This window comes from Eptatretus burgeri, chromosome 5 (assembly GCF_056783735.1).
Source record: "Eptatretus burgeri isolate ZD-2024b chromosome 5, Ebu_testis_v1, whole genome shotgun sequence".
Lineage (NCBI taxonomy): Eukaryota > Metazoa > Chordata > Myxini > Myxiniformes > Myxinidae > Eptatretus > Eptatretus burgeri.
In genome coordinates, this window is record NC_140965.1 from 315,784 (window position 1) to 336,558 (window position 20,775).

At 44.9% G+C, this 20,775-nt stretch overlaps 1 protein-coding gene across 2 annotated transcripts in view; it reads right to left on the reverse strand.

Annotated features, from left to right (window-relative positions):
• The window catches only part of LOC147025676 (G1/S-specific cyclin-D2-like), a 55,683-nt gene that overhangs the window by 14,994 nt on the left and 19,914 nt on the right, over positions 1-20,775 (reverse strand). For both annotated transcript variants that reach the window (XM_085880349.1, XM_085880348.1), the window contains exon 2: positions 14,289-14,504. In XM_085880349.1, coding sequence (XP_085736475.1) covers positions 14,289-14,504 — 216 coding nt within the window. The remainder of the gene's footprint in view (positions 1-14,288; positions 14,505-20,775) is intronic.

A 20,775-nucleotide genomic window follows, 5' to 3' on the forward strand; every position in this document is an offset into this window, starting at 1 on the left:
GCCCCAAGTCTGAAGCTAATTAATTGCCTTGGATGAGAAGAAGGCTGATCTTGCCAAGTTCTTGTCTGACGCCATCATGAAGAAGGGTAAAAGTCTACCAGAACGATACGAGCTGGTAAGAGGAGGCGGATTCTCCAACGCTACAGATGCAAGGTCAACGAGGAGAGACGACGTCATGCTTCAAGGAAACCATGAGGAGGCAGACACCAGGCTGATACTCCATTCATGTGAGGCAATCAATGAAGGATACCAAAGACTGCTGGTCACCCGTAAAGACACAGATGTCATGCTGCTTCTGGTGCACATAATCGACAAAAAAATCAGCTGAAGTGTGGATTATCTCTGGAACGGCAAAGAAAGAGAAATGTTACCCAATATATGCAGTATCTGAGAGACTTTCACAATCTGGGAGGAATAACCTGCTCAGATTCTGTGCACTAGTAGGTTGTGCTACAACCTCGTCCTTTAATGACCATCGAAGAAACCTTCAAGAACCAACCACTCCTTGTCGAGGAAATTGGTCATGATGGAGAAACCCATTTAAGAGTTTGGTGTGTCACCTGAATGTTCCACCTGAGCAGCAAACCATCAATGATGCCACCAGGCTCCAACTCTTTGGCAAGGCCAATCAGGGTCTGGCGATGTTACCACCAACAAGAAATACACTGGAACTTCACACTGCACATGCCAACTACCAGGCAATCATCTGGTTGCAGGCAGACCAGTGCCACAGATATCTCATCTCACATTGGAAGGAGACAGGTTGCCTGAAAGCTGTCTGGACAAGGCTACCCCCTATCCCAGATGCCAGTCTGGAGCTTGTTACCTCTGGATGAAAATCAAAGTGCAGGACAGCCCAATGTACTTGCTTCATAAAGAACCCAAGGTGCACTTTTGCCTGCGCATGTGATGCAATCGGACTGCTACAACACAGCTGGCCAAGAGATTCATACACTCATGCAGGGACAGAAATGTACATGCAGGATGATTACAAGACACTTCATTCCCCTTCTCTTATTTTAATTTCTCCTTATTTGTCACCCAGTTGGGTAAACACAGACACATCAAATGGATGCAGAATTAATGCACACTGTGACATTGGAGTAATGGCCAAGGTGTTAAGCATCATTTAAAATTAAACAACTGCAGTTCCTATAGAAAAAGTCTACACCCCCTTACAAATTTTTCACCTTTTATTGCCTTATAGCCTGGAATTAAATTACATTAAATAAGTCTTTTTCCACCTTTATTTACACATCGTAACGCACAATGTCCAAGTCAGGTCAGGTCAGGTATGGGAGCATGTTCCAGAATAGTGCGTCGCTGCGTCCACATTCTGCCGGTACTCCAGGGGCCTCCGTCTGGCCATCCCCCAGGCAGATGCCAGGCCCATCCCCATCTCCTTGAGATGATGGTCAACCTGCTGCAACCACGAGGCACGTGGTCGGCCCACTGGCCTCCTCCACTCATGAGACTCCCTCGCTGAGAGAATCTGGTGAGCAGGATCAGCGTCAGGAAAACGAGCCACATGTCCATACAGCCGCAACTGACGCTCACGAACTATGCAGGTAACATATCTCATCCGAGTCTCTCTCAGCAATCGCTCGTTGGACACAAAATCCGACCAGTGACAGCCAAGGATTCTCCGAAGAGACCTGGTACCAAAGGAATTAAGTCTCCGTCTCAGATCCTTGGTCAGAGTCCAAGTCTCGCATCCATAGAGCAAGACTGGAAGTACCAAGGACCTGAAGACTCGGACTTTCGTCCTCCCGCACAGGTACCGGCAGCGCCACACCCCATGATCCAGTGAATCCATGACTCCCCAGGCCCGACCCAGACGTCTATTGACCTCTGACTCACAGCCAGCAGAGACATGAATATCACTGCCAAGGTAAGTGAATCTCTCCACGACCTCAACATCCTCACCACAAACAGACACAGACAGGACAGCAGCATCCAAGATGTCACCGAAAGCCTGGATCTTAGTTTTGACCCAAGAAACCCGTAATCCCAGCGGCTCCGAATCCTCATTCAGCACCTCGAGGGCCCCCAAAAGGATGTCTAAAGTCTCCGCAAAGATGACTGCATCATCTGCAAAATCAAGGTCCGAGATCTTGACATTCCCAAACGATGCACCGCAGCTTGATCTCTCCGACATCCTTCCTAAAATCCAGTCCATACAAGTGCAGAAAAGTGTGGGGGCCAGCACACACCCCTGACGAACTCCTGTAACAACTGGAAATAAGTCAGAGATGGTACCACCACACTTCACAGCACTCTCAGTACCAGAGTAGAGTTCAGACATCAGATCGATCAGTTTTGGTGGCACCCCACGAAGACCAAGAATCCTCCAGAGGACATCCCGATTCACTGAATCGAACGCTTTACAGAGATCAACATAGGCTGCAAGCAGCTCCTGCCGAAACTCTCGTCTGCGTTCGGTGAGGACACAAAGGGCAAGGATACGGTCAATCGTTGACCTCTTTGGTGTAAAGCCTGACTGCTCTGGACGCTGGTGCTCAAGCAGATGGTGGCGAACCCTATCAAGAATTATCCGAGCAAAGACCTTGCCTGGCACTGAGAGCAGCGTCACCCCTCGGTAGTTGTTGCAGTCTTGGCGATCACCCTTCCCTTTCCAGAGAGGGACAACAAGGCCCCTATTCCAGTCAGTTGGGATGATGCCTGTGTTCCAGGCAGAGCACAAAACTGCATGCAATGACACGAGTGCAGCATTTCCACCAGCCTAGAGAAGTTCAGCATGGATGCCACAGATCCCTGGAGCTTTGCCCCGTTTCAACTGGTTCACCGCAGCCTGTGTTTCCACAAGCGAAGGTGGACCACAGTTGATTCGAGGGTCAGCAACAGGAATTGTAACACCCTTGACGTCCAACTCGACAGCTGGGGGATCAGCCTGGTACAACTGCTCAAAGTAACCGGCCCAGCGGGCCTTCACTTCAGACTCCTCTGTCAAGAGCCTACCACTCTGTGCTTGAACTGCAGTGCTCCGAGGGATGGGCTTGGATGAACGCAATGCGCGAATTCCCCTGTAAGCGGGACGAGAATCACCTGTCCACAGGTGATGCTCTACCCCCTCACAGATTCCTCGCACATAGGCCTCCTTGTCCACCCTCAGTGCATGTACAGTTTTACACCTCAGCTTCCTGAACAGCTCAGCTCTGCCATTCAGCCTGGCCCTGCGACTCTGGTCAATGGTATCCAGTGTCCCTTGAGACAAAATTCTTCTTTGCCCTGCGGTGAGCTCCAAGACATCCACCGGCAACATCAAGGACGGTGGTCTTGAAGGCACTCCTCAACTCTTCAGGTACCCCCCAAAGCACCCAGACCCCCCAAGTGTCCACTCAGCCTGTTCGCAAACTCCTCAGCGACTCTCTCATCCCTGAGCTTGCCAACATCCAGCCTAGGCTGGGATGGTACCATTCTCCAGGATTTAAGGTGCAGCTTCAGAGTTGCTACAACAAGCCTGTGGTCAGTATTGAGGAACTGAGCACTCCAGTAAACCCTGCAGTTCTGGATCATCCTCCAACGACCGTCAATGAGGACATGGTCAATCTCCTTTGCCACACCGCCAGCGTTGGAATACCAAGTCCAGCGATGAGCTTGTGGGCGCTGAAACCATGAACCAGCCACCCTAAGTCCATGACTTCTTGCAAAGTCAAGGAACTTAGTGCTATTCTGGTTCATAGTTCCTGACCCATGGGGACCAACACATGTCTCATAACCATCCCTATCAGTTCCAGTCGATGCATTGAAATCCCTCAAGACAAGAAGTGTATCTCGTCTGGGGCACTGATCAACCACAGACTCGAGCATGGCGTAGAATGCATCCTTCACGGTGAGATCACTCGCCTCAGTCGGAGCATAAACAGAGACCAGGGAAATGACACTTCAGGAGTGAGGAATCCTTAATCTCATAATACGCTCGTTGACCGGTGTTACCTCAATTATCATTGGGGTCAGCTTATTGGACACAGCCACAGCAACTCCTTGGGTATGGTAACCATCAGAGCAACCAGACCAATAGTAGGTGTAACCACCCACCATTATCTCGCCGCAATCTGGTCTCCGAACCTCAGAGAGAGAGCTGCAATCCCGATGTCCAAACTATTGAGCTCAGATGATAACAGAGACAGGTGATCATCCTCTCTTAGGGATAGGACATTCCAGGCACCCACCCGAAGGGACCGCCTCAGGTTAACCCAAGGAGACCGCCGTCTGGTGGACGACACCTAAGCACCACTCCGACACACTCTCCCGCAATCTGACCCAGGGATGTTACCCCGTGGTTTCCCTCCTATCATCAAAGATTGGGGGTCCCGAAGGCTTTGCCCCAATCGCATCATCCGGTGAGCTTCCTTGCGAAGGGAAGCTGCACAGGAGGTACTCCCACGGAGTGGGTTTTCAGATTTTTTTGCGTTTTGCGGAATGAAGGGTTTTACGGTGGTCGGAGTGCAAATCCTGCCACCAACCTCCTCATAAAAAGTAACCCAACTGCAGGAGGACGTCCGCAGACACAGTTGGGCACTAGATATGGATGGCCGTTGGTTCACAATGAGCTCCTCCACCCTTTGACAGGTTTTGTTTTTAATCCTGCTGGGTGTCCATATCCAAACACCCTCCTCACCAGAAAACCTGGTGGGGGAGACGGTTTAGTCGCTGACAACCCGACCATGGAACAGTTTAGTACACGTTTACATGGTACCTGTAGCAGGTCACAGATCGAACCTGACCTGACACAAATGTCCAAGTGAAAATCAAATTCTACAAATTTCAGAAAATTAATGAAAAATACAAAACTACAATATCTTGGTTGGATAAGTGTCCACCCCGCCCCTTCGAGTTAATACCTGGTGGAAGCACCTTTGACAGCAATTACTGCTGTGACTCTGTTGGAATTGGTCTCCACTAATTGTGTACACCTTCATTGGACAATATTTGCCCATTCTTCTGAACAAAACTGTTCAAGCTCAGTGAAGTTGTGTGGGGAGCACGGATAGACAGCAATCTTCAAGTCATGCCACAGATTTTTGATTGGATTTAGGTCAGGGTTCTGACTGGGCCACTCAACGACATTTATATTTTTGTTTCTTAGCCACTCCAGTCTGTGCCTGTTTGTGGTGAGGATGTTGAGATCATGGAGAGATTCACTTACCTTGGCAGTGATATTCATGTCTCTGCCGGCTGTGAGTCAGAGGTCAATAGACGTCTGGGTCGGGCCTGGGGAGTCATGGATTCACTGGATAATGGGGTGTGGTGCTGCCGGTACCTGTGCGGGAGGACGAAAGTCCGAGTCTTCAGGTCCTTGTTGCTTCCAGTCTTGCTCTATGGATGAGACGCTTGGACTCTGACCAAGGATCTGAAACGGCGACTTAATTCCTTTGGTACCAGGTCTCTTCGGAGAATCCTTGGCTTTCACTGGTTGAACTTTGTGTCCAGCGAGCAGTTGCTGAGAGAGACTCAAGAGATTTGTTACCTGCATAGTCCGTGAGCGTCAGCTGTGGCTGTATGGATATGTGGCTCGTTTTCCTGACGCTGATCGTGCTCACCAGATTCTCTCAGCGAGGGAGTCTCGTGAGTGGAGGAGGCCAATTGGCAGACCACATGCCTCGTGGTTGCAACAGGTTGATCGGCATCTCAAGGAGATGGGGATGGGTCAGGCATCTGCCTGGGGGATGGCCAGACGGAGCCCCCTGGAGTACTGGTGGAAAGTGGACGCAGCGATGCGCTGCTCTGGCACATGCTCCCATACCTGACCTGACCTGACCACTCCAGTGGAGCTTTGGATGTGTGCTTCGGGTCGTTGTCATGCTGATAGGTGAACTTCCATCCCAATTTCAGGTTTGTTGCAGAGGGCGCAGCAGGTTTTCCTCGAGGATTTTTCTGTATTTTGCTCTATCCATTTTCCCTTCTATCCTGACAAGTGCCGCAGTTCCTGCTGATGAAAAACATCCCGTAACATGATGATGCTACCACCATGCTTCACAGTAGGGATGGTGTTCTTTGGTGTGTGTGTGCTGTGTTGGATTTGCACCAAAAGTAACATTTTTGCATCTGGGCCAAAAAGTTCCATCTTGGTTTCGTCAGACCACAACACTTTTTGCCACGTGGCTTCAGAATCTCTGGAGTGTTTTTTTTTTTGCATACCTCAAACAGGACTCAAGGTGGGCTTTTTTGAGTCATGGCTTCCTTCTTGCCACCCTTCCATGCAGGCCAGACTTGTGGAGTACTTGGAATATTGTCACCTGCACACAGTGACCAGTCTTTGCTATAAAGGCCTGCACCTCTTTCAAAGTTCCCATTGGCTCTTGCTGGCTTCTCTGATCAGTCTCCTTGCTTAGTCATTCAGTTTGGAGGGACGGCCTGATCTACGCAAGGTCTTGGTGGTACCACATAACTTTCACTTCTCAATGATTGTCTTGACTGTGTTCCAATGGATATTCAAGGCCTTTGAAATGTTGTTACATCATCCCTTGATCTGTGCCTTTCCACAACTTTATTCCAAAGGTCTTTTGAAAGCTCCTTTGTGCTCATGGTTGAGTCTTTGCTGTGAAATACACCACCCAGCAGAGGAAACCTGCAGGAACAGCTGATTTTACTCTGAAATAATCAGAATCGCTACAATTTAACACAGGTGGAGGCCAATTGACTTGGTGTGTGATTTTGAAGGTGATTGCTTACAACCGAGTTAACTTACAATTGCTATTATAAGGGGGGTGAACACTTATCCAACCAAGATATTCTAGTTTTGGATTTTAAGTTAATTTTCTGAAATTTGTAGAAATTGTTTTTCACTTGGACATTGAGCATTACGACATGTAAATAAAGGTGGAAAAAGTCTTATTTAATGCAATTTAATTCCAGGCTACAAGGCAAAAAAAGCTGAAAATTTTGAAAGGGGTGTACATTCTCTTTAGGTACTGTATGGGCCGAACTTACGAAAGGTGTTTGCCAATTAACCATGTATAGAATCACTAATCGTGTGACAATCACACGTTCAAAGTTAATCACCTTTCACCACAGAATGTTTAATTTATCGAATGCGTGATCAAAACGCATTTAAATCACAAAGAAACTTTTGCACCTCGACGAGGGAAGGCCAAATTTATGAAAGGCATTTAAGGGTTAAAGGCATGTGGAATCGCTAATCGTGTGCTGATCACACGTTCAAAGTTAATCGCCTATCGTGGAAGTGTTTATCTAATGCGGAACAGAACCCAATTACAAGCATTTAAACAACAAATGGATTTTTACACGTCGGCGAGGGCATGTTTAAGAGTGTGTTTAAGGCCTTGAAGCAAGCATTGCACAGCTTATAATTTGTAGTTTTTATGGGACGATGAATATGGATGTGTTAGGAGTGCTTGAATGAGCTCATGAGGAGGCAGAAGAGGATAGGGAAGTTTGTCGACGTGCATCAAGAATCTTCGAGGATAGATGCAATCTTCTGGAGAAGTATGACAATTTTATCTCGTGTTAGGCTCTCGAAGGAATCATTTCGTTGGCTGCTGAATTTAGTGCAAGATGACCTGGATCAACCTTCACTGATGAGCAAGTCGTCGAATCCCGCAAACAAATGCACGTGGCACTGCGATTATATGCATCATTTCAGTTAAATGTTACAGATATGTGCTGTGATTCACAGTCCACATGTTGCAAAGTGGTTCATCGTGTCACTGCAGCCATTTCTGCTCACAAAATGCACCTTATACATTTTCTGAATTCTCCAGAAAAGAGAGCTATAACACAATAATTCTATGCAAGATCTCAATTTCCTGTGGTTATCAGAGCTATAGATGGACCTCACGTGGCAATTGTCAATCCGAGTGGTCCAAATGCACTCAGGTATATGAACATAAAAGGCAGCGTGTACTCTACCAGTTACCGGTATTGCCAATTTGTGTGCGACCATCTACTTATGTTCACTAATGTAGTTGTCAGCACATAACTCGAGCATCTTTGAAGAGTCGCAGCTGTTTGTGAAATTCCAAAGAGGAGAATACCAAGGCATTTTGCAGGGGGAGTCGGCGAACGCGTGCCATACATTCATGCTGACTCCAGTACACAGCCCAAGGACAGCAGTGGAGAGCCGCTACAACCAGGCGAAAAGGAGTATGAGGGAAGTGATCGAAAGGGCCTTTGGTATCTGGAAGAAAATATTTCCTTGTGTAGCCAATGGAACTCATCGAGAAGTGTACAGGAAGTACATTTCAATGCAGATTCTTGATCAATTGTGGAGAAACTGTTTATAATCTGAGAACCCTTTCTGCATTCACACCATCTCAATTAGACATTATTTTTATTTCAGTTGGAGGAGAGCATGGCCCATTATTGCTGATGCAAATGATCCCCTGCCAGAGTCTGACCATGACATAACATGTGAAAACATGCCAGAACCAAACTGGCGACCAAACAGAGAGGAAGCTGATTTGCGGAGGAACATATTTTGATATAAGTTCATTCTGGAACACTTTATTCAGCAAGTACAAGATATATACAGTAGACTAGGCGTAAGTCGTCAGCATCGGGACCGAGAAAAAAGTGACGACTTACGCGTATGCGAACATTCATGATGACTGTGGGTGAAGGATGAAGTCGCGCGTGGCCTGGACACGTACATGTGAGAGGGCGCAACAATCTCTAAGCCGGCTATTGTACCAAAAGGGAAACACAATCCTCGGGGCATAGGTGGGGGTTCATTGGTTAGTTGGAAAGTGATCAAGCAAAGATGGAATTCATGAATCACTTTATCAAAAGTAAAGATAATGAACAATTGTAAGACAACTCGTATACCATCGGTGATGGTATATGACCATCGGTGATGGTATATGACCATCGACAAATGTGGAATGAATGGCTGTTAGAATTCATTCATTGGAATGAATGTAGAATGAGTTTTCATATGGAATGAAAACTCATATACCATCGACAAATTACATGACACACAGTCATCATGGTGACTACCACTCAATACCTATGTGAAAGTGAGTGTGGTGATGTACAAAACAAGCCAATATAAAACCATGATCGGACTTCAACACTAAGCTCGATCGATCCTTTGATCCTTTACTCCTTCGCCAGAGACTGCATTGCGCAGCCTGTATACATCTTCAGATGCATGTGGGACGGCACGCTGACTGAGCTGAACGCAGCGCAGTTATAAATAGCCCGCGCATCACGATTCCATGAAATCGGGCTTCTCACGAGGCAGCAGTTCCGTGTGACGAGTTAGGCGTGGTAATTTACTTGAGTTTGCATTACGCGGGAACGGACAACATCTGACGACTTAGAGACTTTATTCAAAGTCTGTAAGTCGATTTAACATTAGATAAATTCGGGACTTTTTGACGCTGCCGACTTACGCCTAGTCTACTGTATGTGTGTGTGTGTGTGTATATATATATATATATATATATATATATATATATATATATATATATATATATATATATATATATATACATATATATATATACATATATATATGTATATATATATATGTATATATATATATATGTATATATATATATGTATATATATATATGTATATATATATATATATATATATATATATATATATATATATATATATATATATATATATATATATATATATATATATATATATATATATATATATATATATATATATATATATGTATATGTATATGTATATGTATATGTATATGTATATGTATATGCATATGTATATGCATATGTATATGTATATGTATATGTATATGTATATGTATATGTATATGTATATGTATATGTATATGTATATGTATATGTATATGTATATGTATATGTATATGTATATGTATATGTATATATATATATATATATATATATATATATATATATATATATATATATATATATATATATATATATATATATATATATATATATATATATATATATATATATATATATATATATATATATATATATATATATATATATATATATATAATGCCTGGTGTTGGTGCAGTGGTTAGGGGAGCGGCTTGGGATCCAAAAGGTCCTGAGTTCAAGCCCCGTTGGGCCACTGAATTAATACACCAGGGGGTTGACTCAGCCTGTCATCTTTCCGAGGTCGGCGAAATGAGTACCAGTGTACTGGGCCGGTGTATACTCCGGTTAAAATAGGTGTACCTGATCCCTGTGTTGTAAGAGGTGACAAGGGTTGCATCAGGAAGGGCATCCGGCGTAAAACATGTGCCAAATCACTATGCGGATCATACGGATGATCCGCTGTGGCGACCCTGAACGGGAGCAGCCGAAAGAAGAAGAAGAAGAAGAAGATACATACATACATACATACATACATATATATATATATATATATATATATATAGTTACGGATTTTAAAATTCGGTCTGATGAATGCATCCACACATCCAAGTCCTCAGATAGTTATTTCCTTAAATGCATGTTCAGATTAGCCTCATCCCCATGTCTAATGAGATCTTAAATGTGATGCGTTGAGAAGGGTAAAGAATAGATCCCCTCTCTTATGGGAAGCATTTTTCTTTACGACAGACACGTTCACACACATTTCTTTCACGAGCTCTGAAGCCCGCCCTCATTTTTCCCTCAGCAACATTCCTTCACGAACTCTGAAGCCCGCCCCCATTCTTCCTCAGCGGTAATCTTTCGTCAGCTCCGATGCCCGCCTTTTTTGAGAGCGCACGGGTCGTCATGGTAACCGTGCCCCAGTGGGGCGGGGTGAGCTTGGGGTGGACTGCACCCCGCCGAGACGGCCCAGGATATAAAAAAAAAGAGCAAGAGGTACGTTCTGAAGAGAAAAAGTCTGAGGAGAAAAAGTGAGGAGAGGAAAAGCGAAAGGAGAGAGGAAAACGTGAAAGGAGAGAGGAAAAAGCAAAGGGCGAGAGAAGCAACCAAGAAGCGGGTGTCTGACCAGCGCTGACGAGACAATTCGCCCTTCCCAGTGCTTCGGCAAGAGAGCGTGTGGGTGTGAGCAGCACCACCAACAAGTGACGCATGGGTCGATCACCAACAACACCAGGGTCTAAACCCGCGACGGATGATCTTGGTGCCCTCCAGACGTCGACTGGCGATCAAGGCTGCCCCGCGAGAGGGTGCACGGCAAATCTGGGTGCTGGCGACGGACGTGACGCGCACGCACGCATTTTCAGGACGTTTTTGCTTCACGGACGACTTTCTGGTGAGCGAGACGATTCTCCCCCTCCCTCTCCCTGAATGATCTGCTGGGTACCCTTGTCTGCGTTTAGCTGTAAGTCAACCCCCGATAAGCATCTGCTCTTTGTCTCTTTCCTGGCATTTTGATTGATTTTGCTTTGAAATTCATTCTTTATTTACCTCAGCAAATAAAAATTTCTTTTTATTTATTTATTTTATTATTAATAAATTATTTGTCGATTTCCAACCTGTCCGTGTTTGTGATTTCCTTCCATTGGTCTAGCATTGTCCGAACCGAGATAGACTGGGAGGTAATTACCACAGATTTGACCAAAAAAATTGTCGGCACGCACCGGCGGTTAAAACCCTCGGCCGCCCTAATTAAAATCTAATCGAGATAACATTGGTGCTTTGCAGAGGGCACGCTCCCCACTCAGGTGACCACGTGACCTCCAGTTAAACGGAATAATTAGACGGCGGACACTGGAACTCATGGTTAACTGGGTGGCATTCGTGGTTTTAAAACAACCCACCATACCACAACGTTAATTGTGAGCGGTGGCCCCAGGTCCGGCTCTACCGAGGACAACCGGGGATTAACCCTCGAGTGACAAGCTGGTGTCTCGGTATCCCTGGCTGCAACAATATATATATATATGCCCTTGGTTTACTCGTATGCCCTTGGTTTACATTTTGCAGGCCCTTGCTGAGGAGCAATCGGTATAATCTTGGCTTCATGCTCTCCTTTCAGGCAAGACAACGCTTCGGTAGTCTGTAGCAGTACCGGGTTCGCCTCCTGACCTGGAGATGTCGACGATTTATCGCCTTTCCTGGAATAAAAGCACATTCACGTAAGAGTCGAGAGATAGAGCTGATCACACAAAAAGTGAAGTGCAGCCTGCTAAAATTTTATAAACAAGAAAGCCAATCATTCCTTCCCCTTTACCTTTGGACTTGCTCGGTTTATTTTGTGCGAACATTTTGCATTAAATCACAATCATAGTTTTCTTCTTCTTCTTCTTCTTCATCTTCAAGCTCTTCCAGCAGAACTCTGTCTTCCTCAACGGCACTCTAATAGAAAAAGCTTGAATTTTGGCTGCTGAGTCTCGAGCAAGATGACCTGGATCAACGCGCTGAATCCCATCCAACAATTGTCCATGGTGCTTTGGTTGTATGAAAGTGAATAATTTCAATCGGATGTTGGATGTTGGACATATGGGCAGTGTTTCACAAGCTAATCAGCCGTTTAAATGTGCACAACCATTAAGGATGTTAATATCTCTTAGTAAATTGCTATTTAAACGGGTAATTAGCTGTACCCATACAAATACGTTTTTGCCAGCATTTAAGGGGTAGGCGTGTTAGCAAGACGCTGAGTAAATGCCTTTCGTAAATTTGGCCCGATACATTTTGACATTTTTTCATGAAAAACTCATTTCTTTCATTACGCCATACATTACGGTGTGATATAAAATTTAACCAATTACAGAGGCTGGGTAGATCTACATTATCGATACTAATAAATGTCAGTGTGTGTTTCATTGGTTGTGTGTGTGTGTGTGTCTCCTCCATAACTCCAAAACCATAAAACCGAGCAGCCTGAAACTTTGCATGCATTCCAAGAAAACCCCAAGGAAGTGTGAGAGTGAAAGTTGGGTGTTTGGGTTAATTAAAACACTCCTTTTGAAGATAATTATTAACGGCCTTACTTAATTATATCCTTCATCAGGCGCATCCTCGGTCACCTCTCTCTCTCTCTCTGGAGTCTGAAGGCGTTTCCTGGGTAACCTCGCTGGGGTCTGAAGCCACCTTGTATTTTTGGCCTGCTCAACCACGCCTTGACTTGGAACTGGCCACGAAAATTATTTAATGATAAGGTTTTTCCCACCCCCCGTCCTCACTCATATTGAATACCTCTTCATCATCACGACAAATCGCTGAATTCATCACTTTTGTAAGTAATATAGTTTCCACATAGGAACTTGAAGTGATTTCATGGATTATATGATGCAATTTTCCAGGATCTACTCTCATGGACCAATTAAACTGCATCATCGAAATATTATTTTGGCTTTGAGGGTCGGATATCGTCCAGACCAAATAAGTGCTGAAATCCGGAGTGAAATGTGATAATTTAAAGAAATAACGAGTCTTATAACTAAGCCGATATAACTATATACATATGACATCATAATTATCATTAAAACATTGTACATGAGTAGTTGCAGCTTTGGTGAAAACTTTGCAATCAGGTAAGCGGCTGGAGAGAAAGCAGAGTAAATTAGCATGGACGGAGGTACGGACAACCCAAAAACATAATGCCTCTGGCGAATGCAAGCGAAGGCATAAAAATGTACAATTATGTACAGTCCATTGAATGAGCTTTGAATTCATGCAGAAATCAAAATAACCATTTTGACCTTGAAAATCCCTTTAATTTCAAAATCGAGGGTGGCATCCACACACATTTCCTCATCCTATGAATGATTCATCTCGCATGGTTACCTGCTATTAACAAACAATACCATCAAAATTGTAAAATCCCATGTTGGATGGTCCACTATCTTTTACGAACCGGCTGGCCAAGCCTGACAGTCGACTGAAGATGTTTTGGGCAGGAATTTCTCACTTATTCAGAGTGCCATTGATAATTTGCCTACTTTCTATAAAAGTCACTGCAGGTTCTATAATATCCACCAATGAATGATCACAGACGTACACTCAATTTCACCTCCATCTGATGGACAGCACACTTTGTGACGTACCATGCCCTGCCTTCCAAGCACCAACATGACAGTTTATAGTCTGGTCAGGTATCGAACCTAGACTTGACATCTCAAAAGGAAATGTGCTAACTCTCCACCATCCTGTCAAAAAGAACAAGATGGGACACCACCTTGCTTTACTCATTTCCACAAATGACATTGAGGACAGTAAAGAAAATAAAATATCCACGTTAAAACAATTTCTTTTAAAAGTGCAGCAAATGTAAACTCAAAAAGCCAAAAAACCAGCTTGGTAACCTGAAAATACAGAACCGAGATCAATCTTCTCCTTCAGGTCATTCTAAACAAAGCATACTTTCCCCCCACCAGTGCACACCTCACCAGCAACTCTTTTATCTTTATAGAGTTGTCAGTGTAGACACAGAGCTTGTTTGCAGTGAGTGGACTCGAGTCACGTAGCTTTGAGGCGAGGAACATGCATGTAGCACCAAGCAGCTGTAGCCAGTTGCGGTTACTGGGAACTGTAGCCAGGAAGCGATCCAAGTAATTAATAGCGAGAGTAAAAACTTCCACCTCGCAACACTCATCTTCACAGACCTAAAGAAGCACAAGTGACTGTGTTATTAGGAGAAATCAAGCCCAATCGTGAACTATGACCTTTCAAAATTGGGAATGAACGAGTCAAAAAGGCAATATAAAAGCAACAAAATAAACAAACAAGAAAAAGAGCAATCAGAGATCGCAGACCCTCGCCAGGACTTGTTTTGTGTGGTGTATTTAGTGTGGCATTTGTGTACTGGTGTGTTATGTAATTAATAAGAGCCATAAATATAACTGCCACTTTATAAATGCTGGCAGTGATGACTGCTTCAACCATTTTCAGTGAAGGTTTTAAAATTGTATTTTAAACAATATGGCTGCCAAATCATGTGACCAATGATGTCAAAATGCATTTTTGTGAACCATTTTATCCCGAGATGACCTGCAAAATATTTCATACTGACCGGATGTGTCATTCCACATATGCAATCATGACATCATAACAAGGGCACCTGTGACATGATAAAAACAAATAATAATCATACTCATTCCCCATGAGGAACACTTGCTATGTGTCAAATTTCATTTTTTTCCTTGGTGCGGTTTCAGACAAACAGAAATCCAAAGTTTTTTTTCCATTTTCCCAATATGGCTGCCACACCACGTGACCTATGATGTCATAATTATCACTACAACATTCTACACGAGTCGTCACACCAATGGTGAAAATTTCATCTCAATCCAAGTGGTTGCGGAGAAATACACGAAAGCTCTGTGCGAACAGACAGACAGACAGACAGACAGACAGACAGACAAACAAATGAAAAAAAAATCACTCATGGAATAACAACTTGGCAAAACAGAACATATATATATATATATATATATATATATATATATATATATATATATATATATATACATATATATATATATATATATATACATATACACAGCTCTGGAAAAAAATAAGAAACCACTCCAATTTTTTTTAAAATCAGCATCTCTACATGTATGGCAGCCATTCCATTCCAGTGTCTGTTGAATTCCAACAGGCACACCTCATTCAACTTAGTGAGGTACTGATTAGGTGATCACCTGAACCGAATCTTATTTAACAAGGAAAAGTATAAAAACCACTGCTGTGGTCATCACTATCCTCTTGCAATAGGACCAGCTGGATGGCAAAAACAGTGCTAGTAGGACCTCAAAAGTAAATGGAATCAAAAAAATAACTATTGACCATGCCAAAAGAGTTGAAAAGAAAAGTTTTGAGTGAGGAAAAGAAGGGTTCAATTCTGGCTTTACTGGCAGAGGGATACAGTGAGCGTCACGTTGCTTCCATCCTTAAAATTTCAAAGACGGCGGTTCATAGGAACAAGGTCAAGCAGCAGACATTGGGGACAACAAAGCTACAGACTGGCAGAGGGCGAAAACGACTTTCCACTGACCCGGATGACCGCCAACTCATTCGAATGTCACTCAACAACCGTAGGATGACATCAAATGACCTCCAAAAAGAATGGCAAACGGCGGCTGGGGTGAAGTGCATGGCGAGGACGGTTAGAAACAGGCTCCTGGGGCAGGGCTGAAGTCGTGCAAAGCTCAAAAAAGCCCTTCATCAATGAGAAGCAAAGAAGAGCCAGGCTGAGGTTTGCAAAAGACCATAAGGATTGGACCATAGAGGACTGGAGTAAGGTCATCTTCTCTGATGAGTCCAATTTTCAGCTTTGCCCAACACCTGGTCATCTAATGGTTAGACGGAGACCTGGAGAGGCCTACAAGCCACAGTGTCTCGCATCCACTGTGAAATTTGGTGGAGGATCGGTGATGATTTGGGGTGCTTCAGCACGGCTGGAATTGGGCAGATTTGTCTTTGTCAAGGACTCATGAATCAAGCCACGTCAAGGTTGTCCTTTTTTTTTTTTTGTATACCTTGGTCGAGGCTCGTATGAGAGCTAACACACAACTCACAGCAAGGAGGCATGAGACAAGAGGGGCGGGAGTGGAAGGGACAAAACAGTGGGGAAGACACATTAGGTGAACTGTGGAAGGGAGAGGGATGGGGATGGGACGGGGAACATGGCGAAGAGAAGATGGACATTTCAGGGACTTTCAGGAAGGAAAGCAGGAGAAATGAAGGAAGTGGGCTTGGGTGGATTATCCGGGGTAGAAAAGATCGAGGATTTGGATGGGGGAAGATAAGAGGTGGTGGTGAACAGCTGTTTTGAAAGCCTGCAGGGAAGAATGGGAAAGAATAGAGTGAGGAAGTTTATTCCAAAGGCGGGAAAAAAAGAGGAATGAAAGAGTGAAGATGAGCAGTGATTCGTGATTTTGGTCGTTTTACCAGAAGGGGGTAGTTGGCGGACCTTGAGCGCCCTGTGGAAATGTGGTGGGGACAAATCACAGAGAGAGCAGGGGGGGCAAGGCTGGAGAGGAGTCGGTAGAAGACAGAAAGACCACCGACCAACCTGTGGTGATTGAGTGAGAGGCCCAAAGACTCAGCTTCATTGCGGGAGATGCCGATGATCTTAAATGCCCTGGTTTCGACAGCGTGAAGCCGAGAAAGGTGGGAGGCAGGAGCACCAGCCCAGAGGGGAGAGCAGTACTCCATCAGGCTACGGACAAAAGCTTTGTAAGTGGTCAGGAGCTCAAGAGGGCCGAGGAAGGACTTAGCATGACGGAGGATTCCCAGTCGGCGACTGGCTTTTGAGGCGAGGTTGGAAATGTGACTTTCCCAGGAAAGGTCATGGCAGATAGTGAGACCTAGAAGCTTGAAGGAAAAGACTTCTTCCAGAGGATTGTTGAGAAAGTGGATGGGGGGGTTTTGTAAACGGTCCTTTCGAAGAGACATAGTGAGAGTGTGAGATTTGTCTGGATTGAAAGACATGTTCCACGTGTTGGACCAGTTTGTGATTTTATCCAGATCTGCAGTGAGCGAAGAAGCTGCTGCTTGCCGGTCTGAGGGATGACAGATGGTACGGCAGAGGGTGGAGTCGTCGGCAAAGAGAAATAGAGGATTTTCCAGAGAGTCCGAGAGATCATTGATGAAAACCAGAAAAAGAACAGGGCCCAGAACGCTACCTTGAGGAACTCCAGCCTGCACAGGAAGAGGGGATGAAAGAACTCCATTTAGGGCCACACGTTGACTGTGACAGGAGAGGAAGTCTGCGAGCCATGAGTGGAGATGGCCTTGAATACCATGGGAAGAGAGTTTGGTGAGTAGGGCAGGGTGCCAGACTGTGTCAAAAGCACGTGATATGTCCAGGGATATGGCTCGGATTTCCTGTCTGGCATTGAGGACCTCCATCCATTGATGGGAGAGCAGAAGCAGCATATCCAGGGTCGAGTAACCTGGTCTGAAACCAAATTGATGATTGGAAATCAAGCCATTGGAGAAGAGGAAGGATTTCGTGTCTGAAGTGATGATGGATTCCATCACCTTGCTGATGATTGGGAGAAGGCTGATTGGTCTGTAGTTACAGGGATCTGTTTTTGCACCTTTTTTATGCAGGGCAGTGATGTTAGCAGATTTCCAAGCAGATGGCAGATGACCTTGGGCAAATGAGAGGGTGAATAGAACAGAGAGAGGGTGAGCAAGAGCAGAAGAGCAGGCTTTGAGGACACGTGGGCTGATGCCGTCTGGACCGGTTGCAGAATCTGACTCGAGGTTTGACAGCAAGCTCTCCACCTTGTCAGGAGAAAAGGATACAGAGTCCAGGGACAGTTGGGTGCGACTGGGTAAAGTGGGTAGAGATAGTGATGGGTTTAGGACACAAGATTTAGCTGCAAACACCGAGTTTAGACATTCAGCTTTATCACGTGTGGAATCAGCAGTGCGGCCATTTGAGGTAAGGGAGGGATGGAGGGGGAACATACACCAGAAACAGATTTGATTAAACGCCACCAGGATTTTGAGGAGGGAGAGAGGTTTGAGAGTTCAGACTTGAGATGAGAAAGATGTTGTTTTCTGGCTCTCCTGAGGGTAGATACACACTTGTTCCGAGCTTTGTGGAAAGAACTGAGATTGCCCTCAGTTGGGTTTGCTTTCCATGAGGCAAAGGCAAGTTGTTTCAGGACAACTGCCTCGCCACAAGCTTCAGTAAACCAAGGGCGGGAGGAAGGGTAAGACAACTGAACACGAGAGGGGATAAATCTGTGCATGAGGGAGAGCAAGTTTCTTTGAAAGAATTCCCAGGTTGAGTTGATGTTTGAGAAAGTAGTGATAGGAGACCAGTCTGTAAGTTTGATGGCTGCTCGGAGACCATGCCAGTCGGCTTGAGTGAAATGCCAGACTCGACGGAGGTGAGGTGGTTCTCTGATAACAGCCAGAGAGATGTCCACTTTGACAAGGACGTGGTCAGAAGAACCAATTGGAGCGAAGGAAGAGCAGCAGATATTGTCAGGGAAATTTGTCAAAATCAGATAAATTTGTTTTAAAAAATTGGAGTGTGCTGCATTTTATGAGGTGGTGGGAGCGATGAAGGGAGAGAGAGTGAGAGAGAGGGGTGGGGGGGGGGTACGGGGAAAGGGAGTAAGGTGAAGGGAGAAGGGTCGGGTTAGCAAAGAGAATGATATGTTATGCTTCATGACCGATCTCTCTGTCCCTCTCTGGTTTCAGTTCCCAGTGATTTTGGCCGAAACACGGAAATCAAGAAAATGACAAATTACCAGGATTGCAAAAACAAGTGGGAAGACCGTGGAAGCTGAAGAGATCCAAAATTGCACCAGTGATCATTAAAGAAACAGCAATGATGAAGAAGAACCTCACAAATCTTAAAGGCCATCCCTGGGAATATTGTTACAAATCTGGCAGCCATGAGCATTCAACATTCAGGTCCCCATAGCTCAGTTATTTCGATAAGTAAATGTGGATAGATAGCTCCCTTTCCCCTATGTCTAATGGGAATTAAGTGTAAATGCTGTGGAAGAAAATAATTATATTAATGCACCCTAAATTTTAATTGTGCTGGTGTTTTATAAATTTAATTTTTATGCTACAAGTCGAATTGGCTGTCAGTGTTCCTTTCCTTTCGCCAAGAGTCTTTTGCCCTAAATGTTGATAAAAGGATTGTCTTGCTATGGAACAAAGTGACCTTTCTGATAACACCAAGGTTGTTATGATTACAAAGTTGCTTTTCACCAAGAAGACACATATTGCATTTTGGAGTTCTTTGTTTAAGGCTTAACAGCCCCTACCACTCTCCCATGAAAAGCATATAAATACCAGAAATTGTAATCTTGCTTTAGTGCAAGCACATGAGGATGTATACTATCTCAGTGGGTTGCACTCCTTGGGACTGGCCAAGTACCAAGTATAATAAAACTCTGATGTGATGTACTTTCATATTGTGGCAAGTGAATTGACCGGAGTCTGTCATTTAAATAATAGGATTTGCATCGAGTTGGTTAAACGGTTGATTAAAAGTAAATGCAGGACCAAATAAAACGTTAGGCAATAACTTCCATAACAATGCGCTGCGAAGTTAATTAATAGATAGGATTTTTACACTTATGATAACGCCAACAATAACACTGCTCACGGCATTGTCCGCGCTGTTCGCACGCTCACGAAGCGCTTCGTTCTGGCCTGGCGCCAAATGAGGGTATGCGTCATTTTTCAGCCAATAGGCGCTGAGCGGGCTCCAAGAGAAGAAAAGCCTCTTCGGGGGGCGGGGAATTGAGACGCCCCAACACGCCCCCCCGACCAATCATGGAGAGATGACGGATTTCCCCGGCGAATGAGGTGTGTGGAGGGGTGAGACACGTCCCCCCAGCCCCCGACGCAAGAGAGAAAAGAAATAGACGGGACGGCGCGGTTAGCTGGCTTCTTCTGGTCTCGTCCTGTTGCCGGCGTCTGCTCTCATCTCGTCGATGGCTCTGGTCTCGTGCGGGAGCCCGACGCTGCTCTCCATACCCGGTGCTTGCAGCGCATCAAGTTGCGGGTTTGAGTCCTGCCGATCCAGGACGTCAAAGACTGCACGAGGCAGGAAGGTCCGAGATAGCTCTGGTCTCTGGCTAACCTGTCCTCGAGCTGGAGGCCTCAAATAAAGACCATTGGGGTCCGTTTCTTTTGGATATTTGTATGTGCATGCATGTGTCTGTGGGCCCAGTCTATAAGTAGGAATTGTTTAAGTGGCTTGTACATACTTGCATTGCTTAGTCGTGATAACTCTGCCCTTACATGCTTCCCTCGTTGTCCCGATTATTGTTAAATGTTTCAGCTCGTCCTTGTCCTTTCCTTCATTGGTTTAAGGCCCAGTCACACCTTGACGTTTTAGCCATCTTATGCCGATTTTTGTAAAATTTGTCTAAAACGCTGGTACAC